Genomic DNA, 21,265 nt, shown 5'->3' on the forward strand with positions numbered 1-21,265 from the left:
TGGGAAAAACGGTTTTTGCCCAGGGCAGTCTTGTTCTCTGTAATAATGAAAGGAGCGAATGAATGACAGGTGTCAGATGACTAGGTGACTGACACTGGCAGTGATCACTTCCTCAAAAAAAAAAAAAAGCTTAAGAAGAACAAAATCATACTTTCTTCTTCTTTATTACCTATACTTCCCTTTTCCCCTTCCCTTCTCTATTAGGTAAGAGTTTGACCAATTAGAGAATCTGGTGTCACTGATACAGATTCCTGACATTCTAGAAGCAAACCCAGGAAGGGTCCCCATAGGTAGCAGGGTTGGCAAAAATAAAATATTGGTTTTTAAATTTAGTATCTAGGGATTAACTTGACCAGGAGCACACATGATCTCTAGGCAGAAAAAGAAAATTCTCATAAAAAACGCTGGTGGTCTGAAAAAATGGAAAGACATTCAAAGCCCTTGGAAGACATGACTCAATATTACAAAGGTGTCAACTTCCTCCAAATAATCTGTATGATTCAATGCAATCCCAAAGAAAAATTTTATTTTGGGAGAAACTTCTTAAACTTATTCTAGAATTTATACAGAAGGATAAAGACTCATAAATACCCAAGTCAAACCTCAAAAAGGAGACTGAATAGAGGAGACTTAAATAAGTGGATATTAAGAGTTGCCTCCAAGTTATTATTAAAAACAGAGAGGTATTGGGACAAAAACAGCTACACAAAAAACCTGAATAAAGGGCTCAGAGACAGAACTAAAATATGCAAACCTAAAATGCAAGAACACCGGCACTACAAATCAATCAAGGGAAGAATAGGTAGCTTAGTAGATATTGACAGGAAAACTAACACTTCCCATGGATAAAAATAAGAATGGATCTTCATGGAACATCTCATACCATGGTGGAAATCAGCTGGATTCAAAACTTAAATGTGAAAGACACACTCATAAAGCCAATAAAAGAAAACATAGGTACACATCTTTGTGACATGGGTCATAAAGGCCTTCTCCAAAATACAACTTGAAAATCATAAACCAGAAGGCAAAAAAGAGATGATTTGAATATATAAAAAGGCTTTAAAGACTTTATAGTCAAAGAAGGATACCACGAATTAACAGACAGATGACAAGATGAGAACATATTTAAACTGGCTAAATCTAACAAGGGATTAGTATCTAGAATCAGTAGGAACTTTTTACATATCAAAAAGAAAAGATGGTAACTGAAATAGAAAAATGGGCAAAGGACATGAATAGGCAATTAACAGAAGACAAAACCCAGTAAACTAACAGGCATATGAATAGATGCTCAAATTTATTAATTACCAGAGAAATGCAAATTAAAATAACAATGAGCTATCATTTTACACCTATCAGACTGGCAAAAAATTAGAGAGCTGAGTACTGGTGAGAGTTGGCAGGAATGGAGAAATTTGCACATAGGGTTGCTGGGAATGCGGATCGACCACTCTGGAAAACAATACAGGAGAGTGCTTAAATGAAGTCTATGCATAGCCTTTGGCCAGCAATGCTTTGGGTGGGTGTATCCCAGAGGAATTCTCACACAGGAAGACATGTACAAAGATGTACACTGTGGTGGTGTGAGTGGTGATGAGGAGTTGGAGGCATGAGGAGATGGAGTACATCTCTACAAAAACAGATACAAAGTGCTGTGTACCACAAATTATGCAGTCATCAGAAGCCACAGCATAAAAGGACACAGAGGAATACGAAAGGCTCCTAACACAATGATGAGGGCACAAAATTGGAAATAAAACACCATTTATTAAGAACACAGGAAGATAAAAGACACACATTTTAGAAAAAAGAACTAAAAGAGAATGAATAAATAAAACGAAACACAAGGAAAGAATGAATGAACCAAGAAACCTGTGCTGATAACATGCCATGAACAGGGGAGTGTGATGAATTCAACTCTCTAAACCTGAGATCCAAACACAGAATTAAAAAGAGGAGAAGAAAAGGCTCTGCAAAGAAATGTACATATATTTATCAGCTGCCATCCTATCTCTGGCAACTGGGTCATTTGGAAAATACCAGCAGCTGACAGACATTACTGATGACCCTGTCTTATACTCCACAGGCACCGTATGCCCTGAGAGAAACTTCAAGATGAAAGCAACGAATTCAGAAATTCCCTTTTGCTATCTGCTCCTTCAAAACATTCTAGCTCTGTGATAAAATGTTTGCATTGAAATTCCCACCAAAACATTTCCTAGAAAGGAAAACGCTGGACATTTGGAATTTGGACTCTAGACATTTGGAATCTGGTTAAGAAGAGCAATGCCTCGCTCTTAAATTCATATCAGATTGGCTTTATATCTTTAAAAGAGTTTAGATTGTGACACAAACAGAAGGAGTGTGGCAAAACAATCAAGACCCCGAGCATTAGCGCCACCTGTGGTAGATGAGCCCTATGGGTTTCGATTAAATTGCAAATTACTGCAATCAAGAGATACAGTACAACAACCTTAGCAAGGAGGGGAAGCTAAGAACCTGCACCATGTGGGAAAGGGTCCAAAAAAGGGTGAGGAAGCACTATACCAGACCATTACACTGGCTTGCCAGCTTGGAAATCAATCAATACCCTAAAAAAAAATTCCTATTTAAATGACTCCTGAAAAAGTAGCCCCTCTCTCTCTCTCTCTCTATATATATATATATATTTTTTTTTTTTTTTTTTTTTGAGACGGAGTCTTACTCTATTGCCCACCCTGGAGTGCAATGGCACAATCTTGGCTAGGTTAACTACAACCTCTGCCTCTCAGGTTCAAGCGATTCTCCTGCCTCAGCTTCCTGAGTAGCTGGGATTACAAGCGTGTGCCACCATGCCCGGCTAATTTTTATATTTTTAGCAGAGATGGGGTTTCACCATGTTGGCCAGGCTGGTCTTGAACTCCTGACCTTGTGATCCACCTGCCTCAGCCTCCCAAAGTGCTGGGATTATAGGCGTGAGCCACTGCACTGGCAAAAGTGACCAATTTTTTTAATCCATCTTTTTATCTCCTATGTGCTAGATGAAAGGGTAATGATTGAAGGATCATTAGACACCCAAGACAAGCAACTCTCTTTGCTCTGTGAATAACGAGATGCAAAAAGCAAAATGTCACAACTGTTTATATTTTCCAAAATAAAATTGTTCGTCTTATTCTTTTCTCGAGGGAGGTCAAGTAATGCATGTTATTAGGTATGTTGTTCTATAGCCTAGTTTTTTTAAAATTTCAATCATTAACATACTATCAACACAATTTCTGCAAATATATCCAGCCCTCTCTGGTTCTTTGTAAAGGCTGTGTACTACTCCTTAATTTATTTATCCAGCTCCCTATTTGGTATTTAGATTGTTTCTCATTCTTTGCTATTTTCACCAATGCCCCAATAAACTTATTTGTACAAATAAATACAAACTATCTTTGCACTCTAATGATTTCTTTAGGACAAGCCATTGGGGGGTTAGAGGGTGGTCACTTTTTTCAGGTTTCCAAAGCATATTCTCAAAATGCCTTAAGAAATATCAGAACCAGTTGGGATGCCCACTACTAGAACCATGGTGGTCTTTCAAATCTATTGGGATTTATCCCAAATAGAGAGATGTAGGTTCATAAGGTCACAAGTTACAAGTAAAATTCTGGCCAGTGTGGGTGGAGGTCTCCATTCATATGCCTCTCCTCCCCCACCACTTTTGGGTACTTTATTACAGTGTGTCCCAGGAGGGGCCAGGTGTGAGTATCTGTTAGTGTAGCCTACTTGGCATCCATCCCCTCTGGTCCTGATGGCTTCCCTGATTTCCCTCTGGGAAACTACCCTACTCCCATTTTTTGCAGCAGTCTTGAAATTTTCAATCAAAGTGTACAGTTTTCCCCTGGGTGGACCCAAGTTAGACCAACTTGATGCCTGGGAATTTCAATCTTCAGAAAGGTGAGGCAAAGACTACAAACAGTTTAGAGCTTTATCGTACTATCCAGAAGACCCTTTCTCACCGGGTGCCTGAGTCTCCAGAACTCATCTATTCTCAAGCCTCGCTTTTCAGCTCCTCCGACCTTACTACAAGCTACCATACAGTCTTACATATTCCTTCATTATTGTTACTGTTGTTTTTGCCTCAGTTAGCCAGAGTTGACTTCAGGTGCTCTAAAACAATCATACCTAATTGGGAGTGGGGTAGGGTGGAATTATGTCTTTGTTTCCTTGCATATTACTTGAAATTTTTCCCTTGTTCATTTTTTTTTTTTTTTTTTTGGAGGTGAGGGGGAACATTTTTTTTCCTCTCAAAAAAGGCCTCTCAACCTACCCACAGCAGACATTCCAAATTACTTAATATTTTATATAAAACTCCCACGTAAAACTTATATTTTGAAAAGAAAGGGGGAAAAATTCTCTGTCCTATAATGACTTTCACAAAAAAAAAAACAAAAAACAAAAAACACTTCATCCTTTGGTCCATGTGGAGAGGCACTGCTCTACTGATTTTCCTAACACAACTGGAATTCACAGTGGGGCTACCTTTAAATTTTTTCTCAAGTGGATTTTACAAAGCAAGGTGACAGGATTTCCTTTGTACTCTTGCAGCAACCTGGAAGGATTTTGTTTTTTCTCCCATACACCAAGGAGATAATCAGCCCAAACATTCTACCAGTAGCAGGTTCATTTTAATCCCGTTGCCTTTACAAGATTACAGGTACCCTTGGAAATCATGATTAACCAGAGTGCTTACAGGCAGCAGCAGGGCAAACGCACTATGGTCTACAGAGGCTGCCCATGGACACTTCCAGCAGAGAAGAATGTTACCATAGAATTCATCTCCATTCTTTCCTCCCCCAATAGACCACAAAGAAAACAGAGTTACTAAGAAATCATCTAACATAGTTATTGCCTATCCAGTCCTTTGAGCGAGACCGTGCTGGAGGCAAAAGCAACTTTGGCTTTCCCACAGGATAAGGCTCTCGGGCAGTTGAGTATTACTGTATTAAGTAACTTTTAAGTGGTGATGAGCTATAGTCTTAAGACCTACGATTAAAGGAGATAATGTACACGAGAATGCTTTGTAAAGTGTGACACATTATTTCAATGCAAGGTGTCACTCCAGCCTTGCCAGCCAGGCTTACTTACCGTCCCTGTGGAGTCACCGGTGGAAAGTTGGGGTGGAGGCATGTCCCACTGCACTCAGGAACTGGGGCCAACCCAACATGCCCACAGCACCGCCTGGTGGTTCACGCCTGGAGTAGCAACTTCTCAAAGCCCACTCCCAACCCTGGCTGTAGGTTACCCAAGCATCATACTTACTCCCTTCACTCTGGCTGTCTTTGTTCGAGTTGTAGACCTGGAAAATAAAAATAAAAATTCACTTGTGTGCATTTTATACCACCCTATAGGTTCACTGTAGAAAACCATTATCTTCCTCATTTTCCCTAGTTTGTACCACGAAGTAGAAAGTAATTTCTGGCTCCCAAATATGAACCCATTCAATAATTATCTACTTCTCAGTATTTACTTTAGCTGTTCTTAAGTGTGTGTGCATCAGAATCATCTGTGCAACTTTATTGTGTAAAAAAAAATTCCCTCTTTTCAAGAAAGCAAGTAAATGTATATGCGTACATAAATAGAAAAGAGAAAAAAATTAAAATTAGTTACAAATCGTTAAGCAAGAACTGCGCACCAGGCAATGTGCTAAGCATTTCACATGAACGATCTGAAATAATCAACATGACAATTCTGTTGGGCAGGAGCTGTTATTATCACTGTTTCACAGATGGAGAATATGAAGCCTAGAGGGGTTAACTAATGTCTCACAGCTAGTTAGTGGCAAAGTCAGGACCTTTACATCAGAAACGTTGACTGTTAATACTGGGGAGTGGGAACTGTTACTTTTTACTCTACATACTTCTAGAAATTTGAATGTTATAAGGAGAATATATATTTTCCATAGAAACCCCTTAAATAATATAAATCATAAAAAGGGAAAGTACCCCAATAAAGAAAAAGAAAATGCCCAATATAAAAGAGACAATGGCATATTGCAAGGGTCAGCAAGTTTTTCTTGCAAAGGGTCAGATGTTAACATTTTACGCTTTGTGAGCCAAGAGGCAAAATCAATGACATTATGTAGCTACTTCTACAACAAGATAGAAAGCAAATTTTCATACATTTTTTGACAAAATCGAGAATCTAATAATATTTGAGTATGATTTTCTGAAATGCAAGCCTACTAATCAGAAGAATGTTTTGTTTCTTTTTTAAGAGAGGTTGATCTTTAGCTTCATTGGTGCTCAAAGTTAGTATTCCGTATAAAGTCGATCGTAGATGTTTGTTTGTAAACATGATGCTTGGCTTATGGGCTCTACAAAAGAAGGTGGTGGGCTGGATTTGGCCTGTGGATCACAGTTTGCCCGTCCCTGATATGCTGTCATAATTAAATAAGATGAAACCTCTACTTTAGAAAAGTAAAAAATTGGCTGGGAGCAGTGGCTCACACCTGTAATCCCAGCACTTTGGGAGGCCGAGGGGGGTGGATCATGAGGTCAGGAGATCAAGACTATCTCGGCTAACATGGTTAAACTCCGTCTCTACTAAAAAGCACAAAAAATTAGCCAGTCGTGGTGGCAGGCACCTGTAGTCCCAGCAACTTGGGAGGCTGAGGCAAGAGAACGGCATGAACCAGGAAGTGGAGCTTTCAGTGAGCTGAGATCATGCCACTGCACTCCAGCCTGGGCAACAGAGCAAGACTCCATCTAAAATAAATTAATTAATTAAGTAAAGAAAAAAATCATAGAACCCAAGCCCTTCTTTCGTTATTAAGGTTCTGTAGGTATAGAAAGGTATAAGGTGAACCTGGTCATAATATATATTTTTTATATTATATATAATTATATATAATTATAATTTATTATATATAATATATAATTATATATTTATATAAAATATAACATATTATATATAATAAATTATAATTATATATATCTCCCTCCAGTGATTCTAATGGCCACTCTCAATTGAGAACCACTTATTTAACCCCTAAAGAAACTAAGGCAACCACCTCGGAAAAGAACCATTAAATCCAGAAAGGGATTTTTTTACTTAAGAAATATGATGGAGAATGGCTGGTCAAGAGGTCCCACTTGCCCCTTTTGCTGCTTTGTATCTTTGGGTCTCTTAGTCTCTCTGTGCATCTATTGCCTCATCTGTAAAATGAGGGAGTCACCCAAGAAGGTCTTTGAATTATCAAGCTCTAAATATAACAAATCACCCTATTTTATTATTAGTTTTCTAAAGAAAACTAAAGCTATCAGGCCACTTATTAAAGGTCAGAAAGATTAGGAAAAAGGGAAGAGGTTTCTGTACTTAAAGAGGATTGTCTAATGAATAAAAAGACATCAATGTATATACCTAAAAGTTCGAGAGATAAGGAGTCAAAGGATTTTGATCCTAGCCTGGGCTTCCCCATCGGTAACTTCATCTTGCTGAACTTTAATTTCTTCATCTATAAAATGTGAGTGATGATAGGTTCTCCTGACTAACTCAGCCAGAGATGCTGTGAACATCAAACGAGATTGTGCCAAAGAAATATACTGAAACAGCACAACACAATGCAAGCGCTCTGGACTCTACTACTGAGAAAAGAAATGCTTAACATTCAAGGAATCTAAGGGGAGGGCAAAAGTCACCACCAAGTCTAGGTGGAGGCTGACTTAGAGGTTGTGTAATTTCTGCTTAAAAGAGGAAACACAGTGGCCCATTATCCCTCAGCAGCATCTTTATCATCTATATAAATGAACTTGAGCTAGACCATGGTTTCCAAATCGAGCCCCACAGCACCTGCACAAACAAGGACTGCCAAAGGGGTTGGAGAGAGGCTAAGAGCAAATGACCCCTCCCTTGGCTTTTATCCATTTTACTCATGTGGCTGTTGAACAAGGGCATAGCAGCTTTGAAAAGTTTGAAGACCTCCTAAATAGTAATTTCCCATGTTGCTTGTGATTCGTTTACTTATCCATGCATTTAACAAATATTTACTGTGTGCTTATAATGGTCAGGCAATGTTCCAGGTACTGGGGATACAGATGAACTAGACATCTGTAATCTCTGCTCTCATAAAACCTTCCAATTAGTGAAGAAAACAGAAATAAGCAGATGCACAAATATGATTACTTCAAATATTGATAAGCATACTGGAGAAAGTTAAAATAAAAAAAAAGCGGGGGTGTATTGTGGACTTTAGGTGAGGAAATGCTTCTCGGAAGAGGTGACCTTTCCGCCAGGCCTGACTGATGAGGGGGACCTCCTTGGGAAGATGTGGGGCCAGTGTCAATAAAAAGTACAGGTCCTTCGAAGGTGAAAAGTCATCGCATTTGAAGGAAGAAGGCCAGTGTGGTTGGCAATCAGTGCAATGCAGAGAGGGGTAGGAGATGAGGATAGGGCAGAGGGGCAGCGATCCGATCCTGCATAGCCTTGTGACCTGTGAGTGAAATGGGTCACAGTGTAATAGCTAGGACCAGAGATCCATGGTGACTGGCATTCACTAGCCTTGGAAAGTTGGGCAAGGGAAGTACAGTAGAGAAGACCACACTTTGGCAAGTATTTTTTTTCAGCCATCCTTGATCCCTGCATTTCTCCCAGTAAATTCAAACATTCTATCCAAGGGAAACTTGCTTCTATTTATAGCTGGCAAAATCCAGAAGGAAGAGTAAAATGCAGGACTTCCAGCCCTCCTTAATTAGGAGATGAATTTGTGCCAAATTACTGTCTTTCAATGTTTCCTGGGTCTCAGGAGATCCCTTCCTGGAACACCCAAGCATTCCCTGAATTGGAGAAGTATAATCAATGAGCCAAAGGCACCAGAAACATGTACCCGCCTGCTCCCCTGAGGCCAGGCCGTTAATCTCTGTCTGGTTTGGGTTAATGAGCCAAGGAGAATGAGTTTTGAAATGAGGCTAACAAATCCTGCTTACCAGGACGTTGTGACTACAGGGCCCAACAAAGAAAGCCCAGGGTGAGGAAGCAACCAGATGCTGGCTCAGTCACAGCACTAAGCAGGATGGTTTTGTTTACCTGGCACTTACCAAGTGCCACACATGGCAACGTCTAATCCTTGCAACCACCACATGGATAAGGTCTAGTATTATTCACATTTTAGAGATATGGAACCTGAGACCCAGAGTGGTTACACAGTTTGTGTAAGGACATAGAGCTGGTCAGTGGTGTACTATGCTATCTTGCCTCTAAAGGATGTGCCAATAATTCCCTTTTACCTTTCTAGGCAGTGGCAAATGTATATCACTACCAAGTCCCTCCAGTGGTTGGTATTATGGCTCATAAATACCTTGTATACTGACAGAAGCTAACAGCATCTAATTCACCCTTTAGAAATGGTCGGTCTGCTCTGGGTTATCCTTCTTCTACAGATCTCATAGCTGCCCACTAGCATCAGACTGAGGTTCAGAGGCAAGAGCAATGTCCTGAAAGGTCACTTTGACCATAGCTTTGTCTTATGATTAGCAATTTCAAATTTATATGCTTTCAGGTAAGCCTCTTGAGAGTATCTATCTTAACAGAATAGAACCCAACTCTCCAGGAGCAACCCAAGTGGACAACAGGCACTGAACAATGCCCTGATTTATGGCTCCTCAGAAGACTGAAACAGTTAACGCACCTTCGACAACCCAGCTTCAGCTAACCTCTACCTGTTCTGCTTAGCTAGAGTACTCTAAAACCTGGGAATATTGTCTCCTTTGGGTTTACATACTTTGATGTAGGTATAGTCTAGTTCCTACTGACCGTGGTATATGAAGATTTGTTAAAGATCCATGCCAACAAGTATCTATTTTCAAGTATATGCTTCTGGAAAAGAGAAATTACATGTGTTTATCCTATCAGGAACCATCTAAGAGTCATTAAAGAATAATTAGGACAGATAGAAATTAGTAATGATGATGATGACAAAAGCCCTGCTATGTGCCAGACACCATGCCAAGCATTCTGTGTGCACTTGCTGTGTGTCTTATTTGGTTCTCATACCAGCCTAATTATTCCTGTCACAGAAATGAGAAAACTGAGGCATTAGAGAAGTTAGGTCACATGGCCAAGGTCAGACAGCTGGAAATGGGCCGAGTCCAGACAGGAACTCCCACGGTCTGTCTCCAGACACCAATCACTTAACCACTAACCACATGATCAATAAGTCATTGTGATGATGACGACAATGACGATGACGATGACGACGACGATGATGATGATAAAGGTGAGATGTTGTGGGCAGCTGGGCAGGTGAATCACAGAAGGAAGAACTTGCTCTGAGTCAGAAAGAAAATGAAACTGGGAACAGCCTTCTGATTCTAGCCTGGAGTATTTACCACTAACCCATGCAACCAGCTGGCATCGAGTGTAGAAGTGACACTTCATATTCTCTCTGAACCACAGGGTTTGATCCTGACGATATACACCAGGGGTGGAGAGTAGCTCTTTGATACAAATCACAGGGCACTGCAATTCTGAGTCCTTACCCAGAAGCTGCAATGAAAGTACAATTTAATAAATCAAAGGAGGGCAAGGAAAGCCTTCATATGCTTCCTCTGCACCAAGATGTGATTTTGCAGTAAATTCTGTTCACTGCTGAGCCAATTCAGTTTACATGTCCCTACAGAATTAACAGAGAATACACAGAGTCATTTGGATTCCCAGAATTTTTCTATGAGTACCTTTATTACCATTATCCAAGCCGTACTGAGAAAGCAGAGAGGCTTGTTTTTCAAATGTAGAAATTAAAGACATAAGTAAAGCAAAAATTTGACAAAACAATGTAACTTTTCCCTTTCACACACAGCTGTGTTAGAGTTTAGCCATACCACAGTTTGGATCAAAATCTGTACAAAATAAAGATGCTGGAAAAATAGATTCATAAGTAAATTTGTTTAAAACTGATGCTCCTCTCTAAACCGCACCATCTTTACCCAAATGCACATCCAAACCCTATGATCCCCTGAGGTCTACTTCAAGTAGCCTGGGATATCTAATCTCCTCCCACCTGGATGTTCCCCTGATGTACCAATGTGGAGACACACTGAATAGGGCAATGTGTCAACATCTTAAAACAGTGAACAGGCTGGTTCCATACTGTCGAATATCATCTCATCCCCTCTGTGTGACAAAATGGGTCCATCACTAGAGTCAAAAGAGCTTGTTCTTTTGCATTGTTTCTGTCAGTGGTGACAGACTTGTAGTAATCTACTGCTTAGGTTCAAAGTCTAACTTTACTATTTATTGGCTAACATGCGCATCAGTTATCATCCCTAGACCTCAGTCTTGCCATCTGGAAAAGGAGGATACTAACACTCTCCACCTCTTAGGATTGTTGTAATAATTAAATGGAATCACAGATACACAGTATTCAACACAGCACTGAATGTAAATTCTATGGCCTATTGAACATTTTATAAGGATTAACTTTCATCATCATCACTGTTATTTTCCTCCTTCCTTCTCTTCCCACTTTGTGTTTAAAAAGCAAAAAAATAAATAAATAAATAAAAGCCTTTTCTGGTGATGGAAATGTATCCCCTATGGGATAAATGGCTAAGGACGGGAAATGTCATTTGAGGGACCCTGTGGCATTGGTCTTGTTGGCAATGTAACATAACCAACTGAAACTAAGAGATGAAGGGAAAGGAAAGGAGATAATCTAAGGTCAACTTTTAGATCAATGGTTCTTAATCTTTTTTAAAATAGCAATCAAACATAAAAATAGCCACCTGCCACCAACCACTTTTTCACTATCAATTATGTGCCAAGCACCATACTAAGCATTTAAATGAATGATTTTATTTCATCCTCAAGCCTATGGGGTACTACACCTGCCTCTATTTCATAGCATCATATGGGTTAATTAACTTTCCAAAGGTTACATACTAGCAAATTACAGAGCCAGGATTTGATTTAGGCAGAGCACAGTAGACTAGAGTCTGTACTCAACCACAACTTCATACAGCTTCTCCACCCAGTCCTGCTTTCCAGAGGAAAAATAGCCTGCCAATTAACAAAGAACTCAAAAGAGGCTCAGCAGTAATTAAAATGGCAACAATGCAACCATTATGTAATAACAAAATTTCCACCCAATTTAAGCATAACAGGAATTCTACAAACTTCCAATTAATACAAGTGTGGCAGTAATTAAAAACCACAACCAGCTTGAGACATTTTAGGATGCCCAAAAAACACCCCTCCTAAAACCTATCAGCACATACAGAGAGAACTGGCCAGGGTTGCCAAAGACCGTGTGGCAGGTTTCTCAGTTGAGCACCACATTAGAATGTTCGGCAAACACTAATACAGGCTAAATTTAGGAACTTTTTTCTTTTTTTTTTTTTGAGAAAGAGTCTTGCTCTGTCAACCATGGCTGGAGTGCAGTGGTGCGATCTCAGCTCACTGCAACTTCCACCTCCTGGGTTCAAGTGATTCTCCTGCCACCTGAGTAGCTGGGACTACAGGCCACGCCTGGCTAATTTTTTGTACTTTAGTAGAGATGGAGTTTCACCATGTCGCCCTGAGCTCGGGCAATCCACCCGCCTCGGCCTCCCAAAGTGCTAGGATTACAGGCATGAGCCACCGTGCCCAGTCTTAGGAACTTTTGATAACACCCCTGAGAAGTCACTAGTAAGACACCCTTAGTCTGTGGAATGCCACCCATGAAACCCAATAACGGACATGATTTTTCTAGATCCGGACTTCTCTTTTCACCCATGGGCCACAGGCCACACTTGGAAAAGCTTTTGAGAAGGAATTGTTTGAATCTGAAGCATGAATAGCCCGGAGTAAATAAGAATGTGTATCAACTCAAGGGGTCAGAGCTTGGGAGCCAGCTATTGGTTCTTCCTCCTCCTCCTCCCATGAGAAATGTGGCTCTCATCACTATGGTCTGAGTGGTGAAATATGCTCAGTGGAGCAAAAATAACATGGTTGTTGCAACTTTTCTGTTTCTCAGCTGGCAATACTCTGTCAGGCTTTCCCTTTCCACTGCTACCACTGTTGCACTTGCTGTCTTAGGAAGGCTCCCTCAAATGTGAAACCAATAAAAATATAGTTGATGGCACTTCCCAATGACCGATTCCTGAACCAGTGTCAAGACCTTGCTCTTACCCTGTAGAATTATACATAAAGGGGGTTCAGTAACTGACACATAGCCAGCCACTCAGAAAGTACTGATTGGATAAATAGAGGGAATAAGAGAGAAACTGCAATTGAAAAAAAAAAAAAAAAACAGGAAAAACACTAAAGGTGGAGTTGGTGAGGACAATGCATTGGCCAGACAGAAAAGGCAAGCTAGATGTGTGCTCAGGCGTCCAGGTGACTGCTTTGCTCCCCCCATCACCTGGCAAATTCTCTATGAATCTTTCTTACAAGGGAATGGAAATAGACAATTCAGGCTTTCCTAGGAGACAACAGGATACAGATATATCTTATTTGGCTTAACTCAAGGCTATCAAAATCCCTCACATAGCCATTTATTTTCTATGTTCCACTCCTGTGTGTTAGGTCTACATCCACCAGGTGACAACGAATGCTGCTAATAGTTTTGGAGCCCATGGTACCACTGGGGAGTTCTGAAATAAGGGCTAAGGAAGGGGTTCTGTACCTATTGGTGCCGAGTGCCTTCCCCTACACAATCAGAGGCATCTCAAGACTAGGCAGTCTTTTAGAAAATGGCCCAGTAAAAAGTAACCAAATGGCTGTGCTCCTACAGCCATCCAAAAGACAGTCTTTCAACAGCCCCTAAAGCTTTCTTGCTGGTGAATAAAAATTGCTGCTTGCTGTTCAAAACATGATTACAACAATGATGATGAATAGAAAAATAAACTTTCTTTTCCATTAGTTCAAGCACTGCCTGCTGCTTTGTACCTTGTGGATGTAAGCAACTTATCTCTTTGTATTATTCCTCAGTAACATTGAGGGGGGAAAAGTGCTCTGGACACCTGTGATTACTACTGTTCAACATCCATGCCCCTCTTTTTCCAGGGATAACACCCTCATTTTCCTTGGGGAGCTACCTCCCTGCCAAGGCAAGTCCATATGATTTGGGTTGGGGCTGGTCCCAATTCCATCTTCAGGTTTGTTGCATGTGATCCAGACTATGCATCCTACAGCACATGTCATTGGCCCAAGCCAAACTCAGCCAACGACACTCACTCACTTTTTATTACAACTATTGGAAATGAGGCCTTGTGTTGCTAGGAAAACAGGATGCATACCTGAAGCTTTTGAGGCCAACTTCGGCTACCACACAGGCAAAGCCTTGAGCAGAAAAGGTCAAACAAAGAAATGCAGAGCCATGAATGAAGGGACATGGGATTCTGATTGTATCACTTGAGTCCTTTTATCTTAACATATCAGAAGCTCATCCCTGCTCTTTCCATAGTATATCAATAACATCCTTTTTATTTTACAGTTGTTTCTGTTGCTTGCAGACAAGGGTTGTCTTACTTGTGCTTTATAGGGAACTCTAGAGTGAAGGAGAAAAAAGTGCAACAGAGTTGAACAAGAAACTGTGCTGTCATCCTTGAATTTCCCATTCCTTCTACCTCACATATCCAATCAGTTCCAAGTTGTATCATTTCTATTACTATCATAAATCTTGAACCTATTCCTCATCCCCACTTCTTTTTCTATTGCCCAAGGTCAAACTGTCTTTGCCTTCTCACCTAGACCTTGACATTGGCTATCTCCTGGTTCTTGTTGGCTCCACTCTCTGGCTCTGCTCACTTGCTCCACAAGATGTGTTTCCCTAAACCACAGTGTTGGTTGGAGAAGAGAAGCCTTCAAACCATCACAATACCAGTCTTCAGATTCTCAAAGGGCAGTGATGTGAAGAAGGGGAAATCTTAATGGGCTGAACAGACATGAAGGTCAGGGTGGAGTCCCCAGGAAGGCAGATTTCAGCTGAATCTAAATAACTGATAGGAGCTCTTCATGGTCCACTAAAGCAGGAGACTGACCCAGCATCCTCTTACACACAGACCTAAGCCCCCTTCTGTCTAGAAGGCAGCCCAGGCATTCCTGGGCTGATTAATTTAGCTGCATTGGGGTCTAATCATCGTTAGCCTAACCCTTTCACTGGTATAGGCCCTGGACAGATTCCAAAACAGGGAGAAATGGATTTGGATGAAGTAGAGTCAAGGGTTGGATGGAGCATGCTGTGGGCTTTGGAAACTTGGCATTAAGGCCTGTGTTAAAGCAAACTAAATATGGCTAGAGAAGGACTCCATACTCCTATATTTGAGTCCTTGTGGACTAACCGTAACCTAACTTAATAGGTAGACACCTGAAACAATAGCTGAGTCTTGGCCAATCCCAGCAGCCACACCTCAACCACTTATACACTGGTGAGTGAGTGTTCAAACTATGTTCAAATAAGGCAAACACCAAGCTGTAACCAATCCAGTTGTTTCTGTACTTACTTCTGATTTCTGTACGTCACTTCTTTTTTTTTTTTGGTCTATAAATTTATTGTGACCACGAGGCATCCCTGGAATCTGTCTGAATCTGCTGTGATTCTGGGGGCTGCCCGATTCACAAATTGTTCATAGCTCAATTAAACTCCTTTAAATTTAATTTGGATGAAGTTTTTATTTTGTCACCTGGTTCTACTGCCTTTGAGCTATGCGCCCTTAGACGATCATTTAACATTTCTGAGTCTGCTTTCTCATTGCAAAGTAGAGCTAAGTAATAATACTTATGAGAGTATTAACGGAATTTAAAATAGTCATCACAGTGACCGGAGGTGCTCAAAAACATTATTTCCCTTTTCCTTACTCCACAAATATTTCCTAACTTACTTTATGGCTGCAGACAACCTTAATCTCTCATTTCTTTGATGTCTTACTGCTCCTACAGTCTGTATTCTACAGAATTTAATACTTCCAAATATAATTTTTCATTCTCATCATTTCCAATCTCCAATCAAGGTCAGTTTTACATTTCTATGGGGCAGGGTTTAGGGGAAGTGATCTATGTGGCATCTAAGTGTTTGCATATATTCAGTGTCCAAGAAATTATTCCTGATTAAACGACAAGGGGTTTACAGATGCGCATTCCTTCGTCTGAGTCTTTCTCTGCAGGTCTGAGGCAGGTCATAATGACCTTGATGAGCCAATTATCCTTTTAGCAATGCTTTCACATTTTGAGTGTCACTGGCACTTACTGCACTTCTCTACGAGAAATTTCAAATTAAGCTGAAATAGTTTCAAGAGAAAAGGTGAAACAGCTCCTCCTGGAGCATGTAGGTGGTAGGTTACACCCCAGCAACCAGTGAAGGAGTAGGCCATTTATTTTAACCTGTGTTTGGTCCTGGTGAATTAGGCACAGGCTAACTGTTCTGGGGTTATTAGCACTGATTGTTGTGAGTGCTTCTCCTCCCCTACCCCGTGACTTTGATTTGTGTGTTACATAAACACTGTTGCCATAGTTATAATTCAGGAAGCTTTGTTGTTTGACCTTAAGAAAAATTCAACCTCAAATCAGGATAACACTGACTCTCTAGACCACAATAGACCATCAGAGGATAGGATCTGCCAAATTTCTTCAAGCTTCTAGAAGGAACTACTGTATTTTGGGTAACAAGCAAGCAACAAGAGGAGGAAACGCTGCAATGTTATGCAATTTCCTTGCATTTCATATTCAGCAATCCTGAAAACCTTTATAAGCAACTTCCCTAACTCTCAACCAAAGATTGGAGTCACAGCCAACATAAACAAAAACTGGATGCAACAGAGGAAGAAAGAAATCTAAGTAACGTACAAGTCAGAAAAGTATTTCAGGAAATCTTTAAAGTCAGCAGAAAGGGCACAAGCTCATTTCCTATCAAGTGCATGACAGTTCAGTAGATGGTATGCAAGCTGACATGTATGTAGGATGTGGCCAGGTCGCAGTGTGAGGAGTCTCTTATGGCTCTAGCACTTCCTGGCTTCATGCTCATGCAACATTAAAAAGTGGATGTGAACCCACTCATCTGTCAGCATGCCGTTTACACGGTGAGAGGAGAGACCACCTCCCATCACCCTAAAAGAAACTGAAATATTACACAGAATGTCTTTATATGCTCCCCTCCCCAACCCCCAACCCAGTGTTTTTGGAAATAGTTACACATCTCTGTTAGCAGAAGAAAGAACCTTGCTCTTTTGTGCTTTAGAAAACTGCAAATGAGAAATTCCTCAGGATGGTATGCAGGACACCAAAGTAGGAGCTCATAAGGCTCTTCTGCTGCCCAAGTGGGGCCCAGCCCAGGAGAAACCACGGCCAGAAAGTGAGTCACCGCACCATGCTGCTCCTTTCAACCTCCAGTCCCTCCTTCCAGGAGGTTCCAGGCACTGGCATGCAGAGCTATCTACATTGTAACTTGAGGCTGATGCAGTCAGACAAACTCAAAGCACGTTCATGATCTCCTTCATCCCCACAATGCCCCTTGGAGAGGCAGAAGGTGAATGTTGTGTTATGCAACACAGACACAGGGAAAGATGACTTCTTCCCTTGCCACGGACAACTGTGAGTTCAGAGGACTGCATTTCTAGATCTATGACTCGAAGCTGAGTTTCCTACCCCAAATCTAGAAATAATCTTGATGCCAACTCATATGTATGCAACAAGAGATTCTGAGAATAGTCACTCTTTTATTCTGTCGCTTAGAGCTGGCAGGAAAGGGTATCCCCAGCACTGTGACCACATGGAGAACCTCAGTATTCTCCTACAACTCCCAAGGAGCAGAATGAGGTTTCTAAAACGGAACTGTAGCTTCTAGAATTCTGTACTCTGTATGGGTCCCCCACCTCCGTCGCAGGCAGAACCCACTCCACTTCCGACTCCAGGAATAGTGTGACTTAGCCCCAGAAGAGCACATTTACTCCCAACCCACATACCTTTACAAAAATTCTCAAACACACAGAAAAGATGAAAGAAGAGACAGTAAACACGCATATACCCATCACCTCTATTCTACGGTTGTTCATATTTTGCTATATTTGCCTTATCACATATCTAGCCATCTATCTTCCGTTAGTCCATCTTTGTTTTTAATAAATTTTAAAAGGAGTTGCAGATATCAGCACTTTTAAACATTTCAGAACACATATCATCTAAAGTTCAATAGTTGCCCGTTTTTAAATGTAAAATGTACATACAATGAAATACACAGTTCTTAAGTGTGCCAAACATGAATTGTGACAATTTCATATACTCATGTAAGCTAAACCTCTATCAAGATAGAAACATCTCTATCATCTCAGATAGTTCCCTCAGACCTCCTTCCATCTTACTCCCACCCCTCACACACCCCATGCACCAGCAACAACTGTCCTGTTTTGTTTTGTACCCCCAATTAGTTTTGCATATTCTAGATCACTGTACAAACAGACTCACATCATATATATTCTTTTATAGCTAATCTGTTTCACTCAGCATACTTTTTTTCTTTTCTTACTGTAAGTTCTGGGATACATGTGCAGAATGTGCAGGTTTGTTACAGAGGTATACACGTGCCATGCTGGTTTGCTGCACCTACCACCCATCACCTAGGTTTTAAGCCCTGCAAGCATTAGGTATTTTTCCTAACGCTCTCCCTCCCCTTGCCCCTCATCCCCCAACAGGGCCCAGTGTGTGATGTTCCCCTCCCTGTGCCCATGTGTTCTCATTGTTCAACTCCCACTTATGAGTGAGAACAAGTAGTGTTTAGTTTTCTGTTCCTGTGTTAGTTTGCTGAGAATGATGGCTTCCAGCTTTACCCATGTCCCAGCAAAGGACATGAACTCATTCTTGTTATGGCTGCATAGTATTCCATGGTGTATATGTGCCCCATTTTCTTTATCCAGTCTATCATTGATGGGCATTTGAATTGGTTCCAAGTCTTTGCTATCGTAAATCGTGCTGCAATAAACATACGTGTGCATGTGTCTTTATAGTAGAATGATTTATATGATTTATAATCCTTTGGGTATATACCCAGTAATGGGATTGCACCCAGCATCAAATTTTTAAGATTCATCCGTGTTGTGATATGAACCAATACTTTCAGTCCTTTTCACTTCTGAGTTGAAATTTAATGTTTGAATGTACCATAGTTTTATTGATTCCTTTGTTCATGGACACCTAGGTGGTTCCCTGTCTGTGACTATCATAAAGCTGGTCCAAAGGTTTTTGTACAAATCTGCTTGAAGACATGTGTTTTCACTTCTCTTGGGTAAATGCCTAGGAGTGGAACTGCTGGATTCTACAGTAGAGTTTTTTATTTGTTATTAAACAAAAAAATTCCAAGACTTTGTCCACAGTAGTTGTGCCATTTTACTTACACCCTCATCTATAATGTATGCGAGTTTGGTTGCTTCACATCCTCACCAGCACTTGCCAGTCTTTTAATTGTGTTGTCAATCTTTTCCTTTTAGCTGTTCTGATGGGTATGCGCAGTAGTATCTTATTACAGTCTCAAACTGCACTTTTCTGATGATCGATGATATATACTTTTTCATGTATGTATTGGGCCATCTTCTTTTGTGAGGCACCTCTTCAAGTCTTTTGTCTATCTTTTAGTTAGGCTCTTCTTTTTATTACTGAGTTTTATGGGTTCTCCATACATTCTGGATATGTCCTTTGTCAGATATATGGTTTGCAAATATGTCCTCTTATTCTGTAGCTTGCCAGCTGATTTCTTAACAGTGTCTTTTGATAAGCACTGGTTTTTAATTTAAATCAAGTCAATTTTTTTTCATGTTTTTGTAGGGCTATCACTTTCTATGTCCTACTAAATAACTTCTGCCAATCCCAGATTGCAAAGATTTTGCCATGTGTTTTCTTCTGGAGGCCTTATAGTTTTAGCTGTTATGTCTGTAACCTACCTTGATATTTTTTAACCTCTAGCGGCTAGAAATAAAAATTCACCTTGAATTAATCCCCCTAGTTACCTTAGTTTACAAACATTATTTTGAGGTGCTTCTGAGTCATAACCCAGATTTGAAACTCACTGGTTTTAAATACAAATTTAGGAACAAGCAGCCTTAACCCGTCTCACCCGCCTTCTCCTTCTCCTTACCCCAAAAAAGTTCTCATATTATAGAATTGATTCATACATCCTTTGGGAACCCTCACTATATTAATAAAACTGAGATCTTCCTCTTACCTGCTCAGCTAAAAGGACAAGCAGGTAAGTGTGCTGAGCATTGTAAAGATCTATATGCTCAAGGTTAATTTTCAGGGGACTCACCTGACTACATGGCAATCTATAAGCTATGATTTGAATGGGCAGGGAGCCCTGGGCGCCAACAAGTATAGTGGCCCTAATCAGTCACTGCCTTATTGTGGGACCCTGATCAAACCTCTTCCTCTCCCTGTATCTTAATTTCCTAACGCACCAAAAGTGGGGCCTGAAACAAACCAGCTTTGAAATTCCATACTCTTATACCTATGATTTTTAATATTTCACCATCAAGAATGAACTCCTTTAGGTCCTGAAGGGCTCTCTATGCACTTTAAAAATTTCATACATACATTAGGATGGTAACATCTCAAATCTTACCAGAAAACAGCAAAACTGGGATTTGCTGACAGCTGACTAGGAACAAGATCCTGCAAATGTTGGAGGGAGTAAGAACTGGAAAGGAAAGGGACAGCAGGTTGGAAAGCTGCCGATCAGACTAGCTCGCTGTCTGGTGTTGCACAGGCGATACTCTGCCTTCTTGTTTCAGTTCGCATACTGTAAACAAATGTCCTTCTCGTTTTCCTTTTTTTTGTTGTTGTTCTTTTTTTAGGGGGTGGGGAGACAGGGTCTTACTCTGTCACCCAGGCTGGAGGGCAGTGGCTTGATCATAGCTCACTGAACAACGCTTAATGAACAATGTGGTTTAAAGTTGACCTGGATGAAACAGGTTTAGTATGTTCACATCAAAAGCTCTAAGTGCCTAGCCAAGCCTCTCTTGCTTCTTCTCTAGAGAGAACCCAAGCATACCGGACCTGAGCAACCAACATACACTTACAAGCACAACCAGCAGCCAGAGCAACCGAGTAGACTAAGTCCAGTCGGGTCCCCTCCCCAGGATGGGAGAGATTAGGGTGTGTCTGTCTTGAGAGCATGGCAGATGAACACACAAATCCAAAGGCTGCTTCTGGGTCCTTTCCTATCATGCTTGATATAGCTGACCACCTGGGTCCTTTAAATGTCCACCTCTCCTTGGCCCTACTACCCAGCCCTGCTCCACAGCTCTCCACAGGTTCCTCTGCCCTGTACTAATCTTAACAT

At 40.8% G+C, this 21,265-nt stretch overlaps 1 protein-coding gene across 6 annotated transcripts in view; it reads right to left on the reverse strand.

Annotated features, from left to right (window-relative positions):
* Positions 1-21,265, reverse strand: part of ARHGAP26 (Rho GTPase activating protein 26) — a 466,537-nt gene that overhangs the window by 215,601 nt on the left and 229,671 nt on the right. For all 6 annotated transcript variants that reach the window (XR_004430020.1, XM_033180801.1, XM_033180796.1 and 3 more), the window contains exon 12: positions 5,290-5,326. Coding sequence is in view for 5 of the 6 variants with exons in the window: in XM_033180801.1 (XP_033036692.1) it covers positions 5,290-5,326 (37 nt within the window). In the remaining variant the exon portion in view is untranslated. The remainder of the gene's footprint in view (positions 1-5,289; positions 5,327-21,265) is intronic.

Source organism: Trachypithecus francoisi, unplaced genomic scaffold, assembly GCF_009764315.1.
Source record: "Trachypithecus francoisi isolate TF-2019V2 unplaced genomic scaffold, Tfra_2.0 Lachesis_group2, whole genome shotgun sequence".
Lineage (NCBI taxonomy): Eukaryota > Metazoa > Chordata > Mammalia > Primates > Cercopithecidae > Trachypithecus > Trachypithecus francoisi.